This window comes from Ylistrum balloti, unplaced genomic scaffold (assembly GCF_031769215.1).
Source record: "Ylistrum balloti isolate Yb309-2 unplaced genomic scaffold, AGI_CSIRO_Ybal_v1 Utg370416, whole genome shotgun sequence".
Lineage (NCBI taxonomy): Eukaryota > Metazoa > Mollusca > Bivalvia > Pectinida > Pectinidae > Ylistrum > Ylistrum balloti.
In genome coordinates, this window is record NW_026782282.1 from 1,691,312 (window position 1) to 1,716,256 (window position 24,945).

A 24,945-nucleotide genomic window follows, 5' to 3' on the forward strand; every position below is an offset into this window, starting at 1 on the left:
ACACATGACCCCGAGTTGTTAGGTGCTGTATTGATACAACTTCCTGGTGTTTTCACTTGGGCTTCTGGGATTTGATTCTGGCATTCATTTGAACAAGCCTAACTCTTTGTCCTTTACACTGGCCTTTTGGATATCATTCAAGCACATTTGACCTCTGACCTCTATATCACTGAAAGTTAGTAAAGTGTGTTAATTTGAACAAGCATTCAAGAATTGTGACTGACTGACCCCCAGGGGCTTATGGATGGGGCTAAAAGACCATCAAATTTACTCAAATTTCAAAAATCTTCTCAACACCTAGATATGGTAGAATAAAACCTCTTCATGAACGGAAGCATCTTAAGATATCTTTAATTACCAAATTAAGTATCACATTTCTTCCTTGGGAGGATTTTTTTTAGGACTTTATTGTGATATTCATATAAATGTTGCATTTATGAGCAAAATGGAAATAACTAAGAATTATCAGTATAGGATGACGGTTTTGATGGTAAACATATATTGACACTGGCTTACTGTATTCAGAGTCACAATTTCTGTTTCAGGACACTTGATAAATATCTTTTAACCTTTATATTAAATATTGTTTATCTCAGGTGACCGTCAAGGCCCTAGGCCTCTTGTTCCTTTTGTCGGAGGATGCTTATGGCCAATATAACCATAGCATTTCTGGTTATTAAGAAGTTGTCAAAATATTAAACAAGTTTCAAACGATTATTTGAAGATAGTGTCAAATTTGTTTTTTCATAATTGACACTAAAAGGAAGATGTGCTACGGCAAAAGCTCACTTGTATTTGGGCACGTTCACATAACAATAATGCTCAATACTATAACCTTTCTGTGATAGAATGACCTTTGTAATTAGAAATTTAGACTTTTCAGCCCCAAAGATGCTTTAAAGTAATATATAACTTGATATTGCACCACTGCTGTTGAAAAGTATGAAAAATCTCTACAGCATGTTATCAAACCAACATGCTTGTGTATCATTGCAAAATTGCCGAGATCAGCTTTCCTGAAGTGAGTGTCAAAATAAACACAAAATGGCATTCTGACTTTTCTTTGCACATTTCCCTGACCTAACCAGTCTGTACCTTTTACATATACTGTATATGTTTGGACCATAGTTAAGAACCTGCACCCAAATCCCTGTAAGTAGGAACTTTCATGGTGTAAAATATTAAGGATTTTTGATTGGTTACACCACTAATCCTTCCACACCTTATCTCCTACATAAATTGGAAGAACAGAGTGAGTTGGTTGATAAGCGGGGTTCTGTGCATTGAGTGTGGATACCAAAAGGTATGAAGGACAATGAAATAAAATGTCAAAATTAATCCTATTAAGTTTCAATCACAATATCACCAAGCATCGATCATTCAGATATTCATTGGCCATTGTGATAGAAAATTTGGAATAAAGCCTCCACTGGACATATACATCCTGTACAAAGCCTTCACTGGACATATACATCCTGTCCAAAGCCTCCACTGGACATACACATCCGGTACAAAGCCTTCACTGGACATGCACATCCTGTATAAAGCCTTCACTGGACATGCACATCCTGTACAAAGCCTTCACTGGACATGCACATCCTGTACAAAGCCTTCACTGGATGTACACATCCTGTACAAAGCCTCCACTGGACATGCACATCCTGTGCAAAGCCTCCACTGGACATACACATCCTGTACAAAGCCTCCACTGGACATATACATGCAGTATAAAGAAAGAGTCCATCGGTCATATACATCAGGATGAGCTGACCCATAGGTTATGTGATAAGGAAATCAATGTTGAGGTCACTTACAGACACTACCATGTGTATTGAAATAAAGGAAGTGGTAAATCAGTATGGCATGGCATATGATCCTAAGTGATTGGTAATGATGATATATATGTCAAGATATTTAAACCAGCTCTCAATGCTAGTTAATGTTTTGAAAAAATCTTTTACACGTATTTAATAAATAACAAACGCACATAAATGTAATGTCAATATACTACGAATGATGTTATCTCCCCTTCTCTTATGTATGACGTCACAATGTCGTTAAGAAGTCTGAATATGGTCGTTAGGCCTTAAAACGTTGCCGGAATAATTTGCCGTGTTGATTTTATTCTTTTTAAATATATATATATCTGAAGGTTCAAGACTTATAGTCATGATAAGATCTTCATATGATCATTTTGGTGCGAGTTTGATTGGACACATGTGACCTTGAATATTAGTCAAGTTCATTTATTTTCGCAAACTTTGTCTTGCTTCATGCTAGTAACTTACCAGCCAAATATAAAAGAATTTTGGTCAATTGGTTATTGAGAAGATGTTTAAAGTCAAAATTTGATGCCGAATGATGGACATCCTTTGAGCGTGGTGAGCTTAACAAATCAGATAAGTTGTTCAAGTGTTTAAACACAATTAGGCCTTGTAATCATAACTGTTGGCAATATTAAAATTCCTATTAAAGTTTTCACAATCTAAAGTGAAAAGCATTTTAAGCATGTATTTGATAAATAATGTCAGAAATTTGATCTCAAAAGTCCACAGTGGTAGGCCTACAGAAAATGAAAATAAAATACAAACATCTGTTTTCTTCTGTGTGATGATCTATGCAATATCATATTTTTCCATAGCAAATTTCATTTAATTATGTTGTGGAATTCAGGGTTTATCTCAAAATATTGTGTAAAAAAAACTAAGGAAGTATCAACGAAGATAAATCAAACAGTTTATATGATAATTTTTTCTTCCAAACTGAGAAGCATAGTAATACCTGCATGAAATATTTCAAAGCTGTAGTTTGAAACACAACTTCTTATAACGTTTTTGCATCCTCTTTTTTTTAAATCTATTATTCTTATATGCATATACTTATATAATGACAGCATCAACAACTTCATGAACTAATTTCAAAACATAGTTCATATCCTTTCTGCTGAGGTATATGTATGTTGTTGGGTCTTTTTTTGTGGTGTTAACTTCTGCCCAGGCTATAAAAAGCCTAGCTTGCAGCTAATCGAGGTGATGACTATATATGCCAAGCATCCTTTTTAAACAGTGTCTAAAACTTAACTTGGCTGTATTAAGCTGATGTTTGATACCATACTTTCAACTTACTTACATACTTACAACAAAATTCTGTTAAGAGATGAAAGTAATGACATTACAACAAACAGGATTAAGCAAAGTTTTGTTAATTACACTATTGAAAACATATAATTTTGAATAAAGTTTGGGGATTAGGTGTGAATAGATGATGATGAGGCAAAACACTAATAATAATAAACAGCTCTGTTGTTGATCAGTGTATGATGTGATAATGAGGATGAAAGGTTGATGATGAAGTGGTGATGATGATATGATGATTACAATGCTGAATATGTGTTACTGCTGATGATGATATGATAGTGATGATGATGATGATGATGATGATGATGATGATGATGATGACGATATGGTGATGATCATGATAATGAAGTGATGATGATACGATGATCATGATGATAACTATGTGATGATGATGATGATGATGATGATGATGATGACAGCAGTCATTGAGTTTGTATTATTATTGGGGCGTGTGAATGAAACACAGTAGTACATTGCATGTCATGTCAGCAAAGAGGAAAGAGTAGGAAATAATGAGTGCATGTTTTGAGTGAGTGTACATGGGTGTAGTGTGATGTGTGCTAGGGTGTGTATGTGTATGTGAGTCTAGTATATATCGTGTGTTGCATACCTTTGTAAAATCTTGAAAAACAAAATAAAAAAAAAAAAAAGTTTTGTTAATTAGAATTTCATCTTTAATGATATTTGCTAAATTTTAAAAATTCTCAGTGAACTACTGCATAAGATCACTTTGTCATAATTTACCAATTTGTATGGAAATAACTACTTTCACCTTGAGTACATGGGACTACTAGGAATATCTTTGTTTGGATTATATTGTATCAAAATGGGAAATAGATGTTAGTTTTTTCCCACAGTTTCATTCGCTGTCTTTTCATTATGTTTTGAATGAATATAAACCTTGTTGGTCGCAGTTTTTAAAATCATCATAGACTTCATTGCTTTTCCAACAACTGCATTGTCAATCACCCTTGTTGTCCCCAGATTGAAGCACATGAGAGGTCTTACAGTGGAAGAGAAACCGGAGTATCTGGGGTAAGCCTGTAGTCGGGCAGGAGATCCCCATACATTTCCACATTCGCTCAAGGATTCAAACCCCTGACGTCAAGGTGACAGGCCAGTGCATTATAACTGCACCATCTAACAATAATAGTAAGTCCAAATTTACCACATTCAGATACCAGGTTTCTTTTGTAAAAATTGCATTTATTGTACATTCATGTCACAATATATATTAAAGATTTTATGATACACATGATTGATTTTAAGACGAATCTCCATCATTAGATTTCTATATGTACAAAAAAAAAAAACAAAAAAGGAAATTGTGCACATCAAACATTCTATTGAACTTGCTGTCATACTAGTGAAGAGTAGGTAGGTTGATTCCACTAGATAAAATGAAAATTCATAAAATGATATCAATGTTAAGAATGACTGTCTGATCACTGTAACCAGGTTGTTAGAACGTAGGCCCTGGACTAGCCACGGCTGGTGTCTTCTACTGTCACAATGAGTGTCAAATGGATACTGTCCCTGTATAAAATGCATTGTTCATCCTCATAAAATGCCAATGAGGAGACATGTCTGGCTGACATATCAAAATGTATAAATAACATGGAAAATAAACATAAAATCTTCTATAATGGGTGTCATAATCTCTTCAGCACTTTCTTTTTCTCTTTTTTCTTTTTGTCCATAAGTTTTTTGTCACCGGCATGTTTTTTCGCCATTGGTCCTTCTAAGTTACCTTTCAATGGTGAGGTTAAACCTGAATCTGTTGAAGCTCTGTAAATCAAAAACAATAGATTTCAAAATCTGTCAAGAATTTCAGTTTTCAACATTTAAACATTTAATATTAGACTTGATATGGTAGTAGTAATGACAAAGTAGTGCATGAAAACATCATATTTGACTCTTAAAGACAAACAAGATATTGTAATTGTTGATTTGAAAGACAAAGTTGAGCAAGCAAACATCATATTGTGCACTAAGGATGTTTGTATTATCGATCATATGCTTCAGTGTTTCTTCAAAAGGACACATACTTCTGAATTGACAGGATTTGCGATTTATTGGGATACCTACTTTGGAGGTTTTGCATGTATGTCTGTATATAATTTAGCTCTCATTGAATAATCTTCATATTGCTCCAGTAAAAGTTTTCCCGCTTCCTCATTCAAAGCAGATTCTGGGTTAGGGACTATCAAAAGGCATTTAACGGTCTGAAAAGGAAATAAAACATACATTACAAAATGTATGGTATAAACAATATGTTCCATATACATTTACATGTATCACCATAAATCAAATCCATAAATTGTCAATTTAGCTTGATTCGGTAATTAATTTATTCACTTTTAATAACTCGTTTACTGAAAATTTGCAAAATTTAAACCATTACTTTATACACCGTCAGGAAGTTGTAGCATTTTATGCAAATCGATCTGATACCATGTTCACTCTGACTGGACCAGCTAAAACATACCCAGGCAATTTGAAATAATTAACAAAAATAATTGAACCCACACTATCACTATGAGTATCTTAGGCAGTATTGTCTGAAAACGCATCACGATTAAACCATGGTGTTTGTATAGAACGTACGTATGGGCCAAGATGTCGTTCACTTCAGTAAAACTGTCATAACTATGTCATTTTTTATGTATGAAATTGAAAATAACTGTATTAATGTATCATAATCATAGGAATTAAATAGCTTTCCATGTCACTTATAAGTATCGAGTGTGATATACAGTGTACAGTGCCGCCAGCAATTGAGGAAAATTTATTTCCCCATTACTCAATCAATTTTTACACAATAAATTTTACTAATATCAATATCAGACTTAGTAAAAGGGTGTATTATGATCAGATCTATGATGTGGCTTACTATATTTATCATCTAAAAATGTTTGCTGTAGAGTCTCTTACTGCTGATGATTTTCATCTGTTGCAAACTTTTTGATACACTGTGTATAACAGATACCAATGATCCCATAATTCTGAACATTCCACCATTTTGTCCCGCCTCAGAAAATCCTCTACATACCTGACAATGCTAGTTTATGATTAATGCAAATCTCAATCTGAATATTTTTCAAAAACACCAAGACAGTTGATTTTGGTAAGATTTTAGTATAATACTTGATTGTCTCATAGCAACTGTATGTATGCATGACACATTTTTGTGAAAGATGGCAGCATTGTTTATAGTATACTACTGCTGCCAGGGGTCACTGATCAAATGTTGGAATATTTCCACCAATCAGAAAGCTAGGATTGGTAGTAACAGCTAGTTCCAAAGCTTTAGGCTGTGACAATTGGCTAAAACTGTTTTACATTTCGCCTCTTAAAACATGATTTTGAGAAAGAAGAAAAATATTAGAGTCCGAAAATGAAATAAGGAAACAAACATCCTGTCATTTTTTACTAGCCTTTGGTGTTGGAATAGTTGATAAATAATCTGTAAGTGAAAAGTGGCTAATTTCTTTCAAAAATAATTGATTTTCTGAGACATTGAATATATTTGTATAAACTGAGCAATCGTATAATAGCTCATGTAATTATATCTGAAATTTCCCCTGGAAATAAATGAAAAATCATGCCAAGCTGTAGTCCAAAATACAACAACAATCCAAGTAATTATGCATAAATCAATCCTGGACCTTAAATTAATTTCTGATCATTACAAAGACCTGGTAATATGATCATAGTGATGATAAATATAATTTTCAGTGTTATGAAGCAATTTAACTATTTTCTGTTTTGATGAGGCAAAAAGACAACATTTTTCTATAAAAAATGTTTTATATACAGCTTATTACATAAAATTATTAACGAAGTTCCACTATATATGCAGTCAAACTTTGCTAATTTGAACTTGAATACCCCGCTTAAATTGAAGTACTAAGTACATGTAATGAAACCTTAAAAACTCTGATAATTTGACGTTAACATTTATTTTACCTCTTAACCTGAAGTTCTCAATTTGAACTTCTGGAGAAGTGTTAAGACAGACTGTGTCTTAGTACATTCCTATCATAGGACATCTGATGCCTGGTGCTCATCCTTTGAGCTTACTTTTGCAACAAGTGCAACATCATAAAGCTTCATGTAAATTTTGAAGCGAAAATGTGTATCATTATTCTCACCTTTTGGCAATTAGAAATTTTCCATGTGTATCAGTAAATCAATGATCCAAACAGCCTCATTTTTGCTGGTTTCCAAAGGTTCTAATGACTATATTACACAACACCTTATAGACAACATTGAAACTTGTTTAAACTTGAATATCTGGATAAGTTTTTACACAAAGCAGATGACTTGGAGCTAACAAAGTTTAACTGTGTATATATATATATATATATGTAAGTGTAAGTTAATCTAAAACAATATGATATCAGTATAATTACATACTAAACGGAAATTATTTACATTTCATCTATAAATAACACGGCATAAAATTATGTGTTGGGAAATGAGAGAAATGTAATTAAACACAGTGTTAATCGTATATCAATACAAAACGCAAGACAAGTACAGATGTTATTGTCATGTGTGTCTCGTAGAAAGTGGATCAATTAAATTGATTAGTTGAATAAATGACTCCAGAATCTGTGAGTCTGCTTTGCTGCCAACTAGAATATATAAATGCGAATGTATCATCAGTTGGCTACAAATCAGGTAAATTTGAGTTCCACCTCCTTTCCTTCTTCCTGCTGTAGGCTTAGGTGCTTCATTGTTGACATGATGATATATTAAATGTGTTTTAGTTATATTTCCATGTGTAGGTCAATACTGATCGAGTGCATGTGCATGTATCTGTATTGATGAGTTGTAACTGGCACTGGGCATGCATTGCAGTGACTGACATGCTAAAACAATTAACCAGCAGGCATGTTTTTATCAGATTCCGTGATGGTAATTGTCATGTACTGCACATGATTGTAATTGTCATGTACTGCACATTAATGTCATAATCAATATTTCTTCTGTATTTTGACCAAATGTCTAAATTGGGGGAAAAAAGATACTATTTTGCATTGGGAATGGGGGCCGATATTCGGCCCCAAATCTGGCAGATCGAGAGCCCTGGTAAATAACAATACTGATGGTGTATAGGAAGTGATAAACTTGATGTCCACTGCTTAAAACTTTCAGTCAGTAAACTTACGCGGTGTCTTTTTTATGCCTTAATTAATCATATGACTGAATTTTAATTCTAGTTCCCATCTGAAATTTGACCAAATCAAGTTTTTGTTTTTGTTTAGGTCATATATACTTTTCTCACCTGTATTTCAAAATATGTCAAAGACTATATTTACAGAGTCTCCATGTGTTTCTAATGAGCTAATTGATACAACACAAGTCAAATACTATTTTCAATGATTAATTAGCTGGTCAATATTGATATTTTTTTTTATAAGCATCTGAAAAATAAACAAGCCTTTATCATAAGTGTAACCGGTTGCTGGTACAAGACATACTGTATCCTGTTAGCATGTATTACAGTACCTGTAGCCAGTACAGAACAACTAGTCAGTACTATAACCTCCAGGTGTGAACTTTCACACTGGTCGTATAATTACAATTCCCTACACTTGTCTCACCAGTGTTGGTGGTTGAAAAACCACGGTTGAAACATGGGCCATACCTAATCCCCTACACCCTGGTAACACCCTACACTCATTAAGGTGTTAGAGTACCACAACACTTGACACTGTACAAGGAGCATGTGTTTGTTGATGATTGTATGAAGGAGATATCACTTACAAGAAGTATATGTTTGATTCCAAGCTCTGGCTTCCAGTCTTTCTTTAAAGTGTTTACACAAATCTCTCCATTGCTGGCAACATTTGGATGAAATATCCGTGTAACAAAGAAACCTTTAGGTGGTTCATTTGGAAAGTTTTTTCCAAGCACAAGTTTCATTCTAAACAGTCCACCTGCATATGGAGTTCCAGCTAAAATGGAAAAGTATTAAATTATTAACTACTGGTATTAAACTGTAGCTATGTTGTCAGATTAGTGAGCTGTAAGTGTTGTCATGTATATAATATCTTCAAGCAGCAGGAAATAGCTTATAAATATATATGCTGTCATTATGCAATCCATTATCAGTTATAAGACCCCTATAATGTTTTTATCAATGAACAGAAATATTGCAGTTAATATAACTTCAATCTATGGACTTGAAACAATGATTATAAATTATAAACTATTATAAACTGTGGATATCAGTTGATGTGTAGTTTTATCAACCTCAGGAAAAATATCAACCTCTTGTCTTTATTTTTCTTATGTTGATGAAACCATGTATCCACCTCACCATAAGACTATATTTTTTCATGTAATACTGCTAAATATGTATACAGTTGTATGATAAAATCACATGATTTTTTTATCAAGTGATCACAAGTAATATTATATTATGTATACAATATCATGCACTCAAGATAAGGATGTGTTCATTAGTAAATATGTAAATCTACCTGGCCCCTCAATCTGTGCCCGGATGTCTGTAATATCTTCATCACTAGTAAATACTTTTATGCCTTCAGGTGGATCACTACAAAGTTCTCCAAGCTCTCTGGCTACCTGTCTGATGACTTGCGGTGATAAATTCTCCACGTTTGAACACTGGAAAAAAAACAGGTACATGAAAAGTTAGTGCATTTGTACATGAACAACCCAGCAGGATTGAGCTGGACAATCACCAGAAAGCTCTATTGGACATGTCTATCTCAGTTTAGAGGTCCAAGATTTCAATCTTGTTCTTTCACACATTTTGATTAAACGAAATCCCAGAGGAACCTTGGTGTCCACCGTTGTTTGATCTTTGCTCTCTTGAAGTTTTTCTTCTCTCCTCTGCTTTTACTCTTAATGATACAACAATTTGAACATTCCCTTTGCAAAAATAGCAATATATTTGACTGCTAAATCAGTCACCTCAGGCATTTTGTTTTTGTGATCAGCCCAAAAATACAACAGACACAACTAGGGACCAAGGGAAACCTACATATGAAATTACAACAAAGCCTGGGGATAAAAGTGGGAAAGCCTCGGATGAAGGTGCGAGATTTTGTAAAAGTAACTCTACTAAGATATGGAAATCAAATAAATGCAGAAAAAATTATTGTTGCTCATGATTAGCAGATATTAACACACATATTGGTATTAAAAAATTTGTGCTAGTCAGTTATCATGATTATCAGAGAGTATACCGTCATAATTGAACAAAAATGTACATCATTCATTTTGTTTTCTTTAAATAACATATATATGTTCTAAATTGCACTGGTGATCAGTATGCGTATGCATCATGGTGTGACTGGTAATGAAAGGAATGTGTTTATTGTGGTGTAAGTATATGTACCATTAACAATTGAAAGTCATTTAGTCAAGTTTTAACCCATAATATCTAAAGGAATTGACTACCAATATATTACCATTTCAAAATCTGTCTGTGTATTCAAAGTGGCAAGTCCTTGAAAACATGTTACAAGTTCTGAATTTCGTTTCTTTTTTGTTTTTTGGTTTTATTTTCTTCTTGTGAAGTTATATTGGAAGCTGTCCTTTCTGTTCACCATCTTCATTCGGCCTTCGGAACTGGTATTTTATATGCATGAAGCTGTCAAATTTTCTTTTGAAACTACCAACCGTTCCACTTTCGTCAGGTCTAGAAACTTATGAAGGTTTGATGTTTCATGAAAATACCTTCATACATCAATATCTCTCTAAATGATTCAGGAAAATATCACTCCTTAAGTTATAAATATAAATGAGAACAGTTTAGTTTCATAAAATGACGACGGAGTACATACAACTACGTAATCAAATGTTTTTATACTTCCCCATTACTGGGTCAATGGCCTGCATTAACACCATTTGGAATTTTGCACATCTGTTGCAAGACATCTGGTTGTTGTCTTACCAGAAAACACAAAACTGTAAAGGACATTATATAAACCTACAAGAATCGACATGACAGATTGTTTTTGTCATGTGTCGAAAATTATTCAAAACGATCATTGTTTTATGATTGGTATGAATGAAAATAGGAGACGAATTTCAAATAAATGCGATATTTACCATAATAAAACCAACTCATACTTACACTTGACATGTCTCTGCTTGATTTGGCTTAAAATACTAACAAATATCACAGTTAAATTTGAGTGTGAGCCAAAGCTCGGTTAGAAATTTTTTGACTGACCCCAATAATTTCGAATTTTACAAATATTGAGATCGCGGAGCACGAGACTTTGATGAATTTTCTATTCAAGTAGATTTTTGTATTAAAAACTATCTAATATCAAAACAAAGAAAAAATGTAATACAATGAAATAAAAAATCGAAAATTATATAGAAATTAATGTATTCTCGTATACTCGAGAACAATATAAGCTTCAGTGTTCGGTATGGTAAACATAAGAAAGAATCCGTTTGCTTATGATGTTCGTTCGGAATGTTTCAACTCTTTACATTATACCAATGTAAATTATTATAAACAAAATTTTCATCGATCTGTTAGCAGAATGGCGGAAATTAACAACCACTCCAATCAAGAAGAACAGGTTGATGCTGTCTTTTTTGAACATATATTACTATATTTGTGTTTTATATAAATTTACTTGTTTTGTTCAATCGAAAGCGCAGTCAATATCAATGCAATGTTAAAAACGCAAATATTCATGGGTGTGCTCTCTGAGTCACTGTCAGTTTTCTTCGTAGGCCTATATGGACTTTGAATGTTATTGATTTTTTCTGCAGATGCATTTATTCTAGCAAATGTGTTATTTGTTATATAACATTTAAAAGTCACTTAACTTATTTAATACATATATTTAGCACACCGAATACCTACATAATATTAATAATAAATTTATGATGTTCAAAAGTAATAGAACTTGATTGTGGTGATTGGTAGCGACCAGGTCCTTTTGTAGGTTTTATATCTGAATTCAGGCCTGTGTGAAATAGTTTGTTGAAAAGAGAGCAAATATCATGGAAGCAGACTGCCATCATTGATTTCAATAAAAAACAAAGTTGGCGAGGGGGACACATTTCGTATTACACTTGACTTTCACCCTCCGTTCACCTACTATTCCACATCATACAATTGCTCTGCTGACATTTTAAAATTACCTGGTCCAAAGGAACGATGAGCCTATACCATGGCATGGTGTCCGTCTATCAACTTTTTCTGAAAATCACAACTAGTCGGATTTTGACCAAAGAGGTTTGGCATGTATAAAATTTAACTGCCTGATTTGACTTAAATGTGACCAACAATAAAATGAAAAAATGAATTTTCTGATTTGATGAATTTGGATAGGTATTGTCAATGAGCTACTCCAAAATATCAGTTAACAGAAAAAATGTCCTGGATATAGAACATGGGGGTTTCTGAGATTTCAAATGCAATCCTGTCATCCTTAAATCCTGTCATCAAAAAATCCACAAGCGTGTGCTGATACTGAAAAATGGAAAATCAGATTGGACCAAAAGTTTGGTGCTAGTACTTTCAATATTGAATTTACGAATAACACTTCATGGATTTCTTCATCTGACTATAGCACAGATGGTAAGACGTTACACCCATGTTATTCAAATTTTTATGGGGTCACACATTTGACCTTTTCAATTAAGATCACAGCAGTTACTGACTAAAACGTCTTTGGTGATAATGGATGCAGTCGTTGATATGCATGACTTAAAGTCCTACTTGGTAGTGTTGGAGATCATCGTCTCAATGTTCAATGTATCTTCATGATCACGTATTAAGGAGTAATCTGGCCATTGAATTAATGTTTTGTTTTGCCTTTTCTTTCATGTTTCCCAGCTTTAATTGTTATATTGCCAGTGACATGCACAGTAAATGCACCACTTTCTGGATGTACATGTTATATATTTAGAGACAGTGACTCCGAATGCATGTTTACCTGTTATCATCAGCCTTGTCCATTACAGTAAAGCACCATACCTCTTTGACTAAGATCCGCCTCCTCCTGCAGGAATGGTTAGATTTTATCCAATTTTGTTCTGAAACAGTGGGTCTTGGCCCATTAGGGTGGAAGGGGTTGGGCCTCAATGGAGAAGATGGAGCAAATTCTTTAAAATCCTACTCCTCTTGTAGGAATGATTGGATTTTGCCCATAATTTGTCTGAAGCATGTTTGGGTAAAGGGGATCAATTTTGTATATATAATGGGTCTTTGTCCCCCAGGGGCTCTAGAGGGGAAGTGGGTTATTATATCTTTGAAACACTTGAGATCCCCACCCCATAACCATAAATAGCATTGCTAGGCATCAAGAGAGAAACTCCATCATATGGTAAAAATTGACCTTGTGGTGTGCCCCTATTCCTTGGCCTTAGTTTCCTTCTAATATATTGAAACAGTTGAAATCCCCAACCCATAACCATGTACAGAATTGCTTGGAGTTAAACACATTCATCATATAAGAATTGACACTTGGGTGGGGCACACCATTCGGGACTTAATCTCTGGGGCGTATTTTTGAAACAGTTGAGATCCTATCCTGATAACCATATAAAATCTTACTGGGCATCAAATGAAAAGGACAGTCATGATATTAGAATTTACACATTGATCTTGCCCTATCAAAGAGTTTAAGTGATGTAGCTGTAATTTGGAAATATTTGAAGTACCAAACTTATAGGCATTGATAGGCTTTAAAATCCCGATGAACGATACAGGCCCTATTGGCCTCTTGTTTACATTAATTTGGTGTCAATGAACATCAGAACTCTCTAATAAGGCCCTATAAAAAATTGAAGCAAATAAACAACCCATGGTGAGGTTAGCATGTATGAAAAAGTGAAACTCAATTTTAACTTTCGAAAAGTAATATGTTTGTAGGACATATAAGGCAAACTTTTGTATTACGAGTAGTCTTTTAAGGGGTTCAAAAGTGAGATCATGTTTTCCTGGAAAATTGAATGTAGTATATTTATAGGGCCAATACCCAGTAATAAGCCCACTCATCCTTATCAGATGTCCAGAAGAAACAGCAGTAAATACGATTTCTTGTTATATATATCAAGCCCACACCTGAGGTTGAGGTAAGGTGTTTGTTTCAAGGCCTGTTGTAGGATAAAGGTGCCTGCAAGTATGTTTTATAGACTAAGGTGGGTGGGGGATGGAGGGGAGTGCAGTGGTAACACACTTGCTTTTCCCCCTTAGGTGAGTTTCTATTCAGTTTCAGACAAAAAATGTTTTATGGGTTCACCAGCCCTCTCAGTAATAACCTTGGTTTTTCCCAGGTATCCTCGTCTTTTTCTTATAGCAAGATGCCTCATGCGTTTTCATCAGGTCAGCTGAAGCAATTAGTATAGGCTATTTACTTCTGTTTTTTTAATCTCGATTCTTCTTCAGTTATGTTTATAATTTTACGCTATGTAAGATTTGTAATGTTGAGTGTCTGTGATAACATTATTTATTGAAGGCATATCGGTGACAGATTTTGACCTTAATTTTTCAACTTTTGCAGCTGCACAACGAGCTGAATGAAGTCAAACGAAGTCTGGAAGGATGGAGAGAAGTGCTCCTTCCACTAAATGGCCTCCTGAATTGGGAAAAAACTTATCATCCTGCCATTATTATTGGATTAAACACATTCATATTCTTGTAAGTTTAAATTGCAATTGTCTTGTAGAAATTTATATACAAATTGTCATTACACTTCCGTACTTAAAATGTATGATTCCATAAGTAAAATGGTTTACTTCATGATTTTTATTTAGTATAAGGTCACTTGGCCCAAAGGGCCTCTTGTTCTTAAAATCATACTCTTTGCCTGATAGAATGAATTGTGTAGAATCAATAATAAGATCCAATATCTATATTGATATTGGACAATAATTACTCTTATAAAAACTGATTTATATCAATGAAACATCCCTACTGATAAATTTAAAAAAGAACTCCAGATGAATATTTATTTTAAGTCTGTGTTGGGTAATAAGCCCATACGTATAGGGGACGAGGGATTGTTACCTGTTGCTTCTAACAGATACTACTTTGATTGTCCGTTAAGAAAGCCGTCCCCTACCCTTGTGTGAGGGTTCACCATGATATTTTTACTTTCTGGGCTGATTTTATGGTAAATACAATATTTTACAGGTTGATATGGTACTTCGAGCCATCAGTCTTGACCACTTTTGCTCTGCTAGGATTGGCTGTGAGTCTTATTGATTTTCTTGTGCCTATGATAGGTCCAAATATCCTGGCATCAAAATGGTAAGCAATCACAATCCTGACTCCTTTTGTATCTAAAACTCTCTAAGGAATTTCACTATAAAGCAGCATTAATTACCTTAAGCAGTGTTTATTGTTAGATTTCCATGTCGCCTTTGAAATTTAGGGTTAATCTATTAGTTACGGTGTGAAATTGTTAAAAGATACAAAATATGAAATATATTTAAAGGGATATTGTGTAAAATTTAAGATTTTATGGAATGCTTGTGAAGAAAACTGTACAATATAAACTACTTATGTTCTTATGGGAATCTTTAAAAGAACTACCTAGATTGATTTATAAACATTTGCACGGCCATGGTTGCATCATAACTGGTTTGCATGCTTTAAGCCGAACAGAATGAAATATTTTTGTAAATTATAAAATCAACAAAAAATAACCCTAATGAAATAATAAAATTGTAATCCCAGCAGAAAGTTGAGTGAACAACATACACACTTGTGTATTTACCCAATACTCTGCATAACATCTATGATCCAGTGACCTTTCAGTTCCGAATTTTCAGATGCACTATATTCATACAGCTTGGCTGGGAGTATTCCCACAAATTTCACCTGGCTAAACTGACTCAAGAGAGATATTATGATGCTAACAATAGTTTTAAAAGTCATGAGAATGAGTTTGTAAAAAGGTACAGAACACCAAGAAATTTGGAAACTTGGGCAGAATGTCCCTTTAAAGAATGGATAACTATATAGGTGATATCTATCAGAAATCTATCTTGAATGTGTCATGTAAAATAGTATAATCAGCAAGAAGCAATATTTATATTGGTGTGCTACGGTCCCTTTGGTCGGTTGCTACTGTCCCTTTGGTCGGTCGCTACTGTCCCTTTGGTCGCTACGGTCCCTTTGGTCGGTTGCTACTGTCCCTTTGGTCGGTCGCTGCTGTCCAGTAAGACACCTGCAACTGTATATTGAATATTCAAATAACTATGGTCTTTTATGACATCAGGACTGGTCGACAGGAGAATCAGTATGAAGACATTTGCAGGAGAATCATGCATTTTAAGTATCACTTTAGAAATCTGACAGAATCTCTGGTTTCTTTGAAGACAGAAAGACCCAAAACGGTATGTGGTTGTATCTCCTTAAGCCAGCTAGGGGTTAAATAACAAATAAGAGAAGCAACTTTGATGTTTCACATCAGGATACCAGTATCAACTGGCTATTTTCTGTCCTATTCTGTGATACCAGTAACAAGCACATAAGAAATTTCTTCCAAAAAAAAACACAATTTGTATAATGTGAAAATGATTGGTTTTTCCTTGTATGATAATACTGCTATGACTTCAGTTTTATTTTGAGTAAAAACCTTTCAGTTTTGAAATTCAAGAAACATCCTTAGTTCTTTGTCAAATATCCTGCCCCAACCATGAACTTTTAATGCAGTGAGAAATATTAAATAAAATGTTTTATTATTTCAGTATTTCCTTATTGTGATGGGAGCATTAGTATCTATGGCTTGGATGGGAAGTAAAATGGACAACCTCCTCCTGACCTATTTCCTTGGTAATATAAATTTAGATATATAAAACTTTTGATTTATGGAGAGTTTAGTAGGATAATAATAGTTGTGTAACAGAGTCATAATTTATTTCAATGCCTGTGGTAGTATTTGAAACCGAGACCTGGTAAGAAAGGAAGGAAGGAAGAAAGAAAGAAGAAAGAAAGAGAAAGTTTTTATTAAAGGCTGGTTCTTGATTAACTGTTGAAGCAGTTCATCACTTTACTTTTTATGAGACAAACTAGAATTGAAGAATACTGTAAAATCAGAAACTTTGTTTGTCACTTGATTTCGTGGATAAAACTTGATTTCAAAATTTGTTTGTGCTATAATTTGTTTTAATTTTCATCTATTTAATTTTGTGGAGATATGAATTCTTAGATTTAAAGTACCCTAAAATTCAACGAAAAGAAATCCCCTACAAAAATTGTTCATTTTAAAGTACTTTATCTTCACTTACTGTTGAATTCACCCTAAAAGCATGATAACATATATTTCAGCTTTAACATAAATTCAACCATCATTTCATTTTCATCATGTTGAAAAAAAAGAGTGAAATGGGCCAAACTTTCTATGTATACATCTTCTATTTTGTTTGATCATGTTTGTTGATTCTATGAATGTTGTTCGGTTTCTCATATCAAATAAAAATCACAAAGATTAATAAAATTGATTGATTTCATGGAAAAAAATTATTTGATATATGATAACTACATTAGCAAATGTAAGTACAGTAAATTACCTTAAGTTTTGTTTGTTTTTCAGTCACCTTAGTAATGTTGGTACCAGGTATAAGACGCCATGGTATCCTGCAGAAGTACTTCTCTCAAGCCTTTGGTGTGATCACATCGCTCATCAGAGGAAAAACCAAAAAATTCAAGTCCAGTTAGACAGTGAGGGTGGTTATCAACACCTTTCACTTTGTCCCTTCTAACCCACTCAATACATTACCAGCTTAACAGGGGGACTTTCATCTGTGATTTTCCCCCAAGGGGCACTAACCTCTGTATATGCTGCATCTATATATTATAAGAGATTTGGCTTTTTTTTTTAATTTATTGAACTTTTTATTGTGTTTAAATTTACAAATTCAGTCGAACTTTGTTATTTCGAAGTAATCGGGACCATTTGAAACCTTCAAGTTATCTGAGTATTCGATATAAGTGAGATCAAGTGTTCGATGAAAAGTTTGGCAGAGACAGACAGAATACTTCAAATTAAAATGGGTCGTCCAGTTATACAAGTTTGGGATAATGGCATTGGGCTGTAATAGAAAAAGTGCTCTTAGGGTTTTAAGTAGAAACAAGAGGAAATGGCTTTTTTTTTTTTAAACAAAATGTGCCATGAATATTTTTTCCCAAAAAAATCCAACAAAGAGACTCTCTTTTAATGTTACTGTAACTTCAGTTAGGGCGGTTCCAGAATTAGCTATGTGTGAGAGATCAAGGGTACCTTTTAAAAAACTCCAAATACCAAGTGCCCTTATGTTTTTTGGTAGAGAACAAGAGAAAAATTGCTTTTTAAGCAAACTATCTAAGTTGAGTTTCGGCTATTGCAGAGTCACTACACAAGAGAGATTTGAAGGCTGCTTTCAATAGACCCAGCCCCCAATGGGATGATTTATGATAGGCATGTCTTGATGAATTATTAAATGAGGCATATTTTGATAATTTTACCTCTTAAAGAAAAGGGGGTGAATTGGTCACAGATAGGCATATCTTGTTAAATCAATATATAAAGAGGGTGAATTGATCACAGATAGGCATATCTTGTTAAATTTACCTCTTATATAAAGAGGGTGAATTGATTACAGCATATTCCAGGGTCGCCTATGCCTTCAAACTCTCCGTTACAATCAGTTTTGGAATAGTCATTGTTGGTGTGTATGATCATTACATTGAAATATTTTCAGCTTTATGTGAATGGAAAGTCTAATTTCTGCAAGAGCAACAAAGTATTATTGTTAAATTTTGTTGTATGAAGCTTGTGCAGATGTGAATCACAAGGATTTATTTGTTTGTATAATAATAATACTTTATAGCTGTTCAGTGTTCAGGTGATGTTTTCATTGCACAATTATTTACCGGGTATTTGAATAATACTTTGCATTAATGGAAAGTTAGTTTGAAATGAAAATATTCACATTTTGAGCTATTTCTGTCTGTTTCACAATTGATATCAATTTCTCACAATGGAATGATTCTAGACATAAGAAAATTGATCACTTGCAGTCTCCTGTGTTCTGGTTTATTTGACATTAGTAAAGTGACATTGAAAAAAAAAAATTGTTCTGTTGACTTGTTTCTGTACATCAGAAAGTTAACAATGCATGAAAAATTTAGTAAAATTTAGTAGTGGTTTTTTCTGTTTTTATCTTATTATTTAATGGTTTTTAAGTTATAATTATTAAAAGCCAAAAGTCCAACCCTCTACATATGGGATTTGTTTTAATTTTAGGGACCATGTCCAATGTAGTTTTGTTGCTTAATTTTTAGCCTCCATGTCTGTTATTGTTGAAATTTTTGTTTTTATTGTTAAATGTATCATGTTATATGTATTGCACAATATCCATTTTAGTTGAATGAATACCTTGTTTATAAGATAAGCATACAATGTTAACACAAATGTGTTCATGACTTTTTTTAAAACTATCAATGCTGAAAGAGACAGCCAAACAGGTCTAATTTGACAGTTTTTAGCATGTATTTGTCTTCCATATTGATAAGCCTTTTTTGGTCACATGACCAGGGTTCATGACCAGATGACTGTGGTTCATGGTGAGATGAACAGGGTCCAAGGCATGTTGACCAGATGATCATGTTTAAAGGTTTTTGCCACAACCGTGACCAGAATTAATGGCTTAATGTCCAAATATGAGACAGATAAGTGAGGTTCATGAACACATGAATATTATACGTTCATGAACGTTGAAGTTCATGACTAGATGACTGGGGTTCATGGCCAGTTATCTCCCTTTCTCTATACCTCTGTGTCTCTTTACATATATGGCTGTCGTGAATATAATATATACAGTATATTGGTGTTGTGTAATGTAGTAAGAAGTTTGGTGCTGTAGAAAGGTAATTTTAATAAAATTCATTGTGTATCGCTTGTAACAGGTACATACTTAATACAGTTTACATAGACTGAGTGATGAGAAATTGATTTTCTCGCTGCAGTAATTTTCGTAAGTGCCACTTGAAAAAAAAACTCTCCGATTCACCTCCCTGGACATTTTGTCCTTATCATGAAGATTTAAATGCATGTCATATTCATATTTGTAGTGTATTTTCTATTAAATTTTCTTGAAATATAAAATGTAATGTAGTTGGTAGAATTACAGTAAGATTTATGAAGTTTGAACTGTACTCAGTCTGTTCCTTTTATTGAATCCAGGGAAGGCTGGTTTTGTATTTTTATAGTCATGTCTGTATAACTGCAGACAAAAGCTTGATAACTATGACTGCATTTTTGTGTTGATATTTAAGTGTTAGGGTCATTTAGTCATACATCATCCTTCCCACCTATATAGCCCTGTTTCTATCAATACATGCAGAAGCAGTGACTCACCGACTCTAAAGTAAAACAGTTAGTGTTTTGTTCAGGTTTTGTGAAAAAGAAAAGGCATTATATCAAGGTTTTATTGCAGCAATATTGATAATATCCTTAAAAGTTTAAACTTGATTCACAGTGATACAACTTCATAAAGTGACAAACTAACAACCATTCTTGTTATTCATTATCTTAACATAACCTGTGCCAGAGTTGAATTGAATTAAAACCTATCAAGTTGGCATTCATATTGCCCACTTATGCCAGCTGAAATTAGTTAAGGCTCCTTAACTCAATGAAACAGTCCTGAAATAACAGTTAAAGCAAAAATGAATTTCAGAAGAGCATTTTCTTTAGCTTCCGTTATGCTTTCCTTTTAAAAGAATTTTTTAAAATTTCATGAAAGTCATGCTCTAAATAAAATATTCATTAATAAAACAAAATTGCTATGAAATGTTCCATATGGTATCGTGATGGTATAGTTTTATATGTAAATAGTTTAGATAAAATTTATCAAATTACTGTCTCAAGCATAAAAATCAATCATGTTTTTTACTTGTTTTAAGATGCCCACAAAAATAGGATTTGGAAAATGTTGATCAGAATCATGTTTACAGAGGAGCAACGAATGTCTATATCATATTAATTGGATGTAGATAAATAAATTTATACATTTACCAGGTTTTGGAGGCCATATTTAATGGCATAATGCCCAATATTTAAAAAAATGCCACTGTGGAGACAAAACATTATTCTGGCAGATTTGTCAGTTTTGGGGGAATTCAGGAGAAAGTTTTAGAGCAAAGTTAAATTTGATTATGTTTTTTTGTTTTTTTCTTCAGTTTTGAAAATTCATCTTGTCTTTTTAGAACATAACATATTCCTACCAATAAAGATATAATCTGGCACAGAGTTGTCTCCCCTACTATCTTGCAAAATTATGGTAATCCATTTTCAAATGACAACACATTTTTAATGATATGCTAGATATATACATGGCTGACCATTACTTGACAATCACTATTCATAATACTTCGATTTTTATTCGAATTAAGTTTAATTATAGTCAGTAAACCACCAAAGTCCTATCAGAGTGCACTTAAACATACTAAGTACGGTTGATGATTAACATTTATGATATAATGGATTATAAATAATATCCAACCAGATAATGTATACAACAATGCACTAATTATCTTATTTAAATCTTTTGATTTATAACATGAAACAGAATCTCATTTCAGGTGTTTATGGGAAGAATCTTCCATGTTTATCATAAAGATCATGAGGTTATGATAACATAGTCTTTTTTGTTTTGTCTGGTCCAAACGATTTTATCAGAGTTGTCCATTTCAGAAATGAGGACAGATCTAATGATCTTTTTTGGCTTTCTTGTGAGCTGTGATAAGAGCGTAGAAGCTTGTGTTTTTTTAGTTTGCTTGTAACTTTCTCATTGAGTGCCAGGGATAATATTAATGTGTTATATCCATTTGTTATGTTTTTGTGAAGCCCATGTGATCAGGTGTAAGTACATTTGTATGTAAATGATACATCCATCCAAGTTAAAAATTGTCAAAGAAACAAGAGAAAACATTTCAAAAGCCACCAGAGAGTAGACTGTTGATAAAAATTTAGATTTAAAAATGTTGAAACATGGATGGTTTACTGAACCCAAGGACAGATATCTGTAATATTATCAAGAGTTTACACAATATTCATGACTTAATAACTGTCCAATTAGCATCATAAATTATTGCAATTAATTTCGTTTTGGACAGCTCTTCGCTTAATACTTTCTTTACCCATCTTGGATTTTGACCTTGAAAAATTTGTTATTGTTTGTTTAGGTCCCGGTGATGGCAATTGATTTGTAATGTATTCTCATGTAACTTTGATTGACAGTTTTGAACCCATTTTTTCTCTCAAATTCTTTCATCATATCTCACTGTACATGATGCCATCTACAAGTATTACAAAGTATCCGTATGTGTTAGATTATAAAAGCTAAAACAGTGTGTGGATATAGATTGCATGTTTTTGAGATAATAAACAATGGTATAATCTGCTTGTGTTATCTTGTAGTTTTTAGCCTCCTATGATTAGATGGTGAGCTGTTTAACTCATCCTTTGTCTGAAGTCTGATGTTATTCCCTCCTTATGTAATTCTTGTTATCATTATTTCTTGAGAAATACTGGAGGTATCTCCCTTAAATTTGATATGTAGGTTCCCTTGTGCCTTTTTGATTTCAAGACTGAAGAAAAAAAAAAGAAAAACTGATAACAGCCATCTCGAATTTTGACATTGAAAATTAGTTATCATTTGCTCAGGATAAGTGCTGGATTGGTATTTTGCAAATTCCTATATACTTCCATAAAAGGGACAGATTAGGGAAAAAAATGGTTGACAGGTGGCCATCTTGGATTTTGACAATGAAAGTTTGTTATTACTATTTCTTGAGAAATACAGGATGAATCTTTCTCAAATCTTGGACTTTCGTCATGAAAGATTGTTATCCTGAACAAGAGGCCCAACAGCCTTAATGGTCATCTGATTTACAATGTCTGTTGTTTTTCTTGTAACAGGTCATAGAAAGAACCTTGCCAATAAAGTAAGACAACTTGAACTTTTCTGGCCCCGGCCATCAGCCCTTGGGGTCATCCAGGGTCAATATATGGATATCAACAAGCTGTCATCCTATAGTGACAATCTTACCAAAATTTGTTTATTTTCTACTGGAAATAGTTCAAACTTGATTAGAATTGTTTACTATAGTATTAGATTCATAATACACATAAATTGACCCCGGCTAACCCCCCAAGGGCTTATGAGCAGGGTCAAAAATGGGTCAAATTGACTGAAATTTCAAAGATATTCTCAATACACTGATAAAGTAGCAGCGAATACTCTTTCTGGATGAAAGTGTTTGAAGGTGCTTTATCAAAATCGTAAATTTCATGACCCCCAGGGGCTTGCATTCACCTGCTGAGAAGGGGGTAAAGTTTACCATAGAAAAATTTCAAAGATTTCAATACCCAAATACAAAGTTCATGGATGAGTTTATATAGAAAAAATTACAGTTTTTGGGGTGTAATGTATTTTAATTCAAACTTTGTTAGAAGACTTAATATGGGATGACAGTTAAATGCTATGCGCCATTTACATTACGAGTACAATGAAATTCAAATTATCTTACACTTTTTCTAATAAAATTACATCCATGATATGTTACAAGAAACCGCTAAGGCCCAGGAGTCTCTGGTTCAGCTACAGTAAAGTTTACCCCCTCCCAAGGAGGAAATGTGGGACCTTGGGGTCAGGAAACTTTGGTAAAGCACCTTAAGGCCTTTCCATCTATGAAGAGTATGTGGTTATACCTTACTTGGGTATTGAGAGGAGATTTCTAAAGTTTCAATCGATTTGACCCTAATTGGCACCCTCCGGCCCCCCAAAGAGTGGGGACCATACAATTTATAGTTTTGGTGGATCTTTGACCATGGAAAATTTCTGAAAAATTTCATTGAAATAAGTTCAGGGGTTTTCCAAAAGAAGGAAAAAATGTTGGAAGTTTACAATGTATGACGCAAGGTAAAAGAAGATCGCAATAGGTCACCATGAGACGATGAGGCGACCTTAAAATGGATGGATCTTTCTCAGATTATACATGTAGGTTCACTTTGTTCACACCATTTTGATTTTGGGACTGATCAGTAAAACAAAGCAGCCAAAGAAACCCTTTTGGTTTTGACAATTGAAAATATTGAAAAAATATGATAACTGAGGAAGATCTAGAAATATCATGTGAGGATATATTCCTTACCACAATTCAAGATTGCTGCATATTGGCTATTTTTGTCATGTAGGGCTAGAGAACTAATGGAACCTACTGTATCGTTTCAAATTGGAGGAAGATCAATCAATTGCTTCTCAGATATAAAAAACAGGAAATGTGAAAGGATAGATCATTTGAACAACTATCTCATGATTGTGGTCTTTCTAAATTAAAGCTTAAGCTTTACAATGAATAGAAGTTCACATCAGATACAAGTCAGAGCCTCACAGTAAGTGGTAGTAACTTCCGTCTGTAAATCAATGATGAGTAAGTATAACAAGTTTTGTCCAATGTATGTCAGTAAAATTGTGTTCTAGAAAACTTATTGATCACTCGGCAAACCAGCAGCAATATAGTCTACTATCGACGTCATTAAACTGATTTACAGAAACAACAAGAACACATGAAGAATACTTCCATATGTTTATTCAGAGAATAAACATATTATTTACAAGAAATTACCATATTAAACTACTCTTGATTTTTCACTATGTAAGACATTGTTGTCAAAACTCATACATAACAATTTATTTAACATACAATGAAAACCAAAGCACAAAAAATATGTCATTATGACCGTCAGCTGAAGACTGAAATATCAAAATGGGATGAAATAAATAATGCTTATTTAGAGTG

The 24,945-nt window shown here is 33.5% G+C and overlaps 2 protein-coding genes across 2 annotated transcripts; one reads left to right on the top strand and one right to left on the bottom strand.

Annotated features, from left to right (window-relative positions):
* Window positions 1–4,258: 4,258 nt before the first annotated feature.
* Window positions 4,259–11,359, bottom strand: LOC132554537 (ubiquitin-conjugating enzyme E2 S-like). The gene is made up of 5 exons (XM_060218862.1): window positions 11,257–11,359; window positions 9,632–9,779; window positions 8,913–9,103; window positions 5,226–5,362; window positions 4,259–4,925 (listed from the first exon to the last, which is right to left on the bottom strand). Exons 1-5 carry the CDS (start codon window positions 11,263–11,265, stop codon window positions 4,790–4,792), a joined length of 621 nt encoding a protein of 206 aa, XP_060074845.1. The 5' UTR covers window positions 11,266–11,359; the 3' UTR covers window positions 4,259–4,789.
* Window positions 11,360–11,649: 290 nt separating this feature from the next.
* On the top strand, window positions 11,650–22,542 carry LOC132554510 (ADP-ribosylation factor-like protein 6-interacting protein 1). The gene is made up of 6 exons (XM_060218827.1): window positions 11,650–11,716; window positions 14,654–14,790; window positions 15,286–15,402; window positions 16,376–16,493; window positions 16,848–16,932; window positions 17,693–22,542. The coding sequence occupies exons 1-6, from the start codon at window positions 11,678–11,680 to the stop codon at window positions 17,815–17,817; spliced, it is 621 nt and encodes a 206-aa protein (XP_060074810.1). The 5' UTR covers window positions 11,650–11,677; the 3' UTR covers window positions 17,818–22,542.
* The last annotated feature ends 2,403 nt before the right edge of the window (window positions 22,543–24,945 follow it).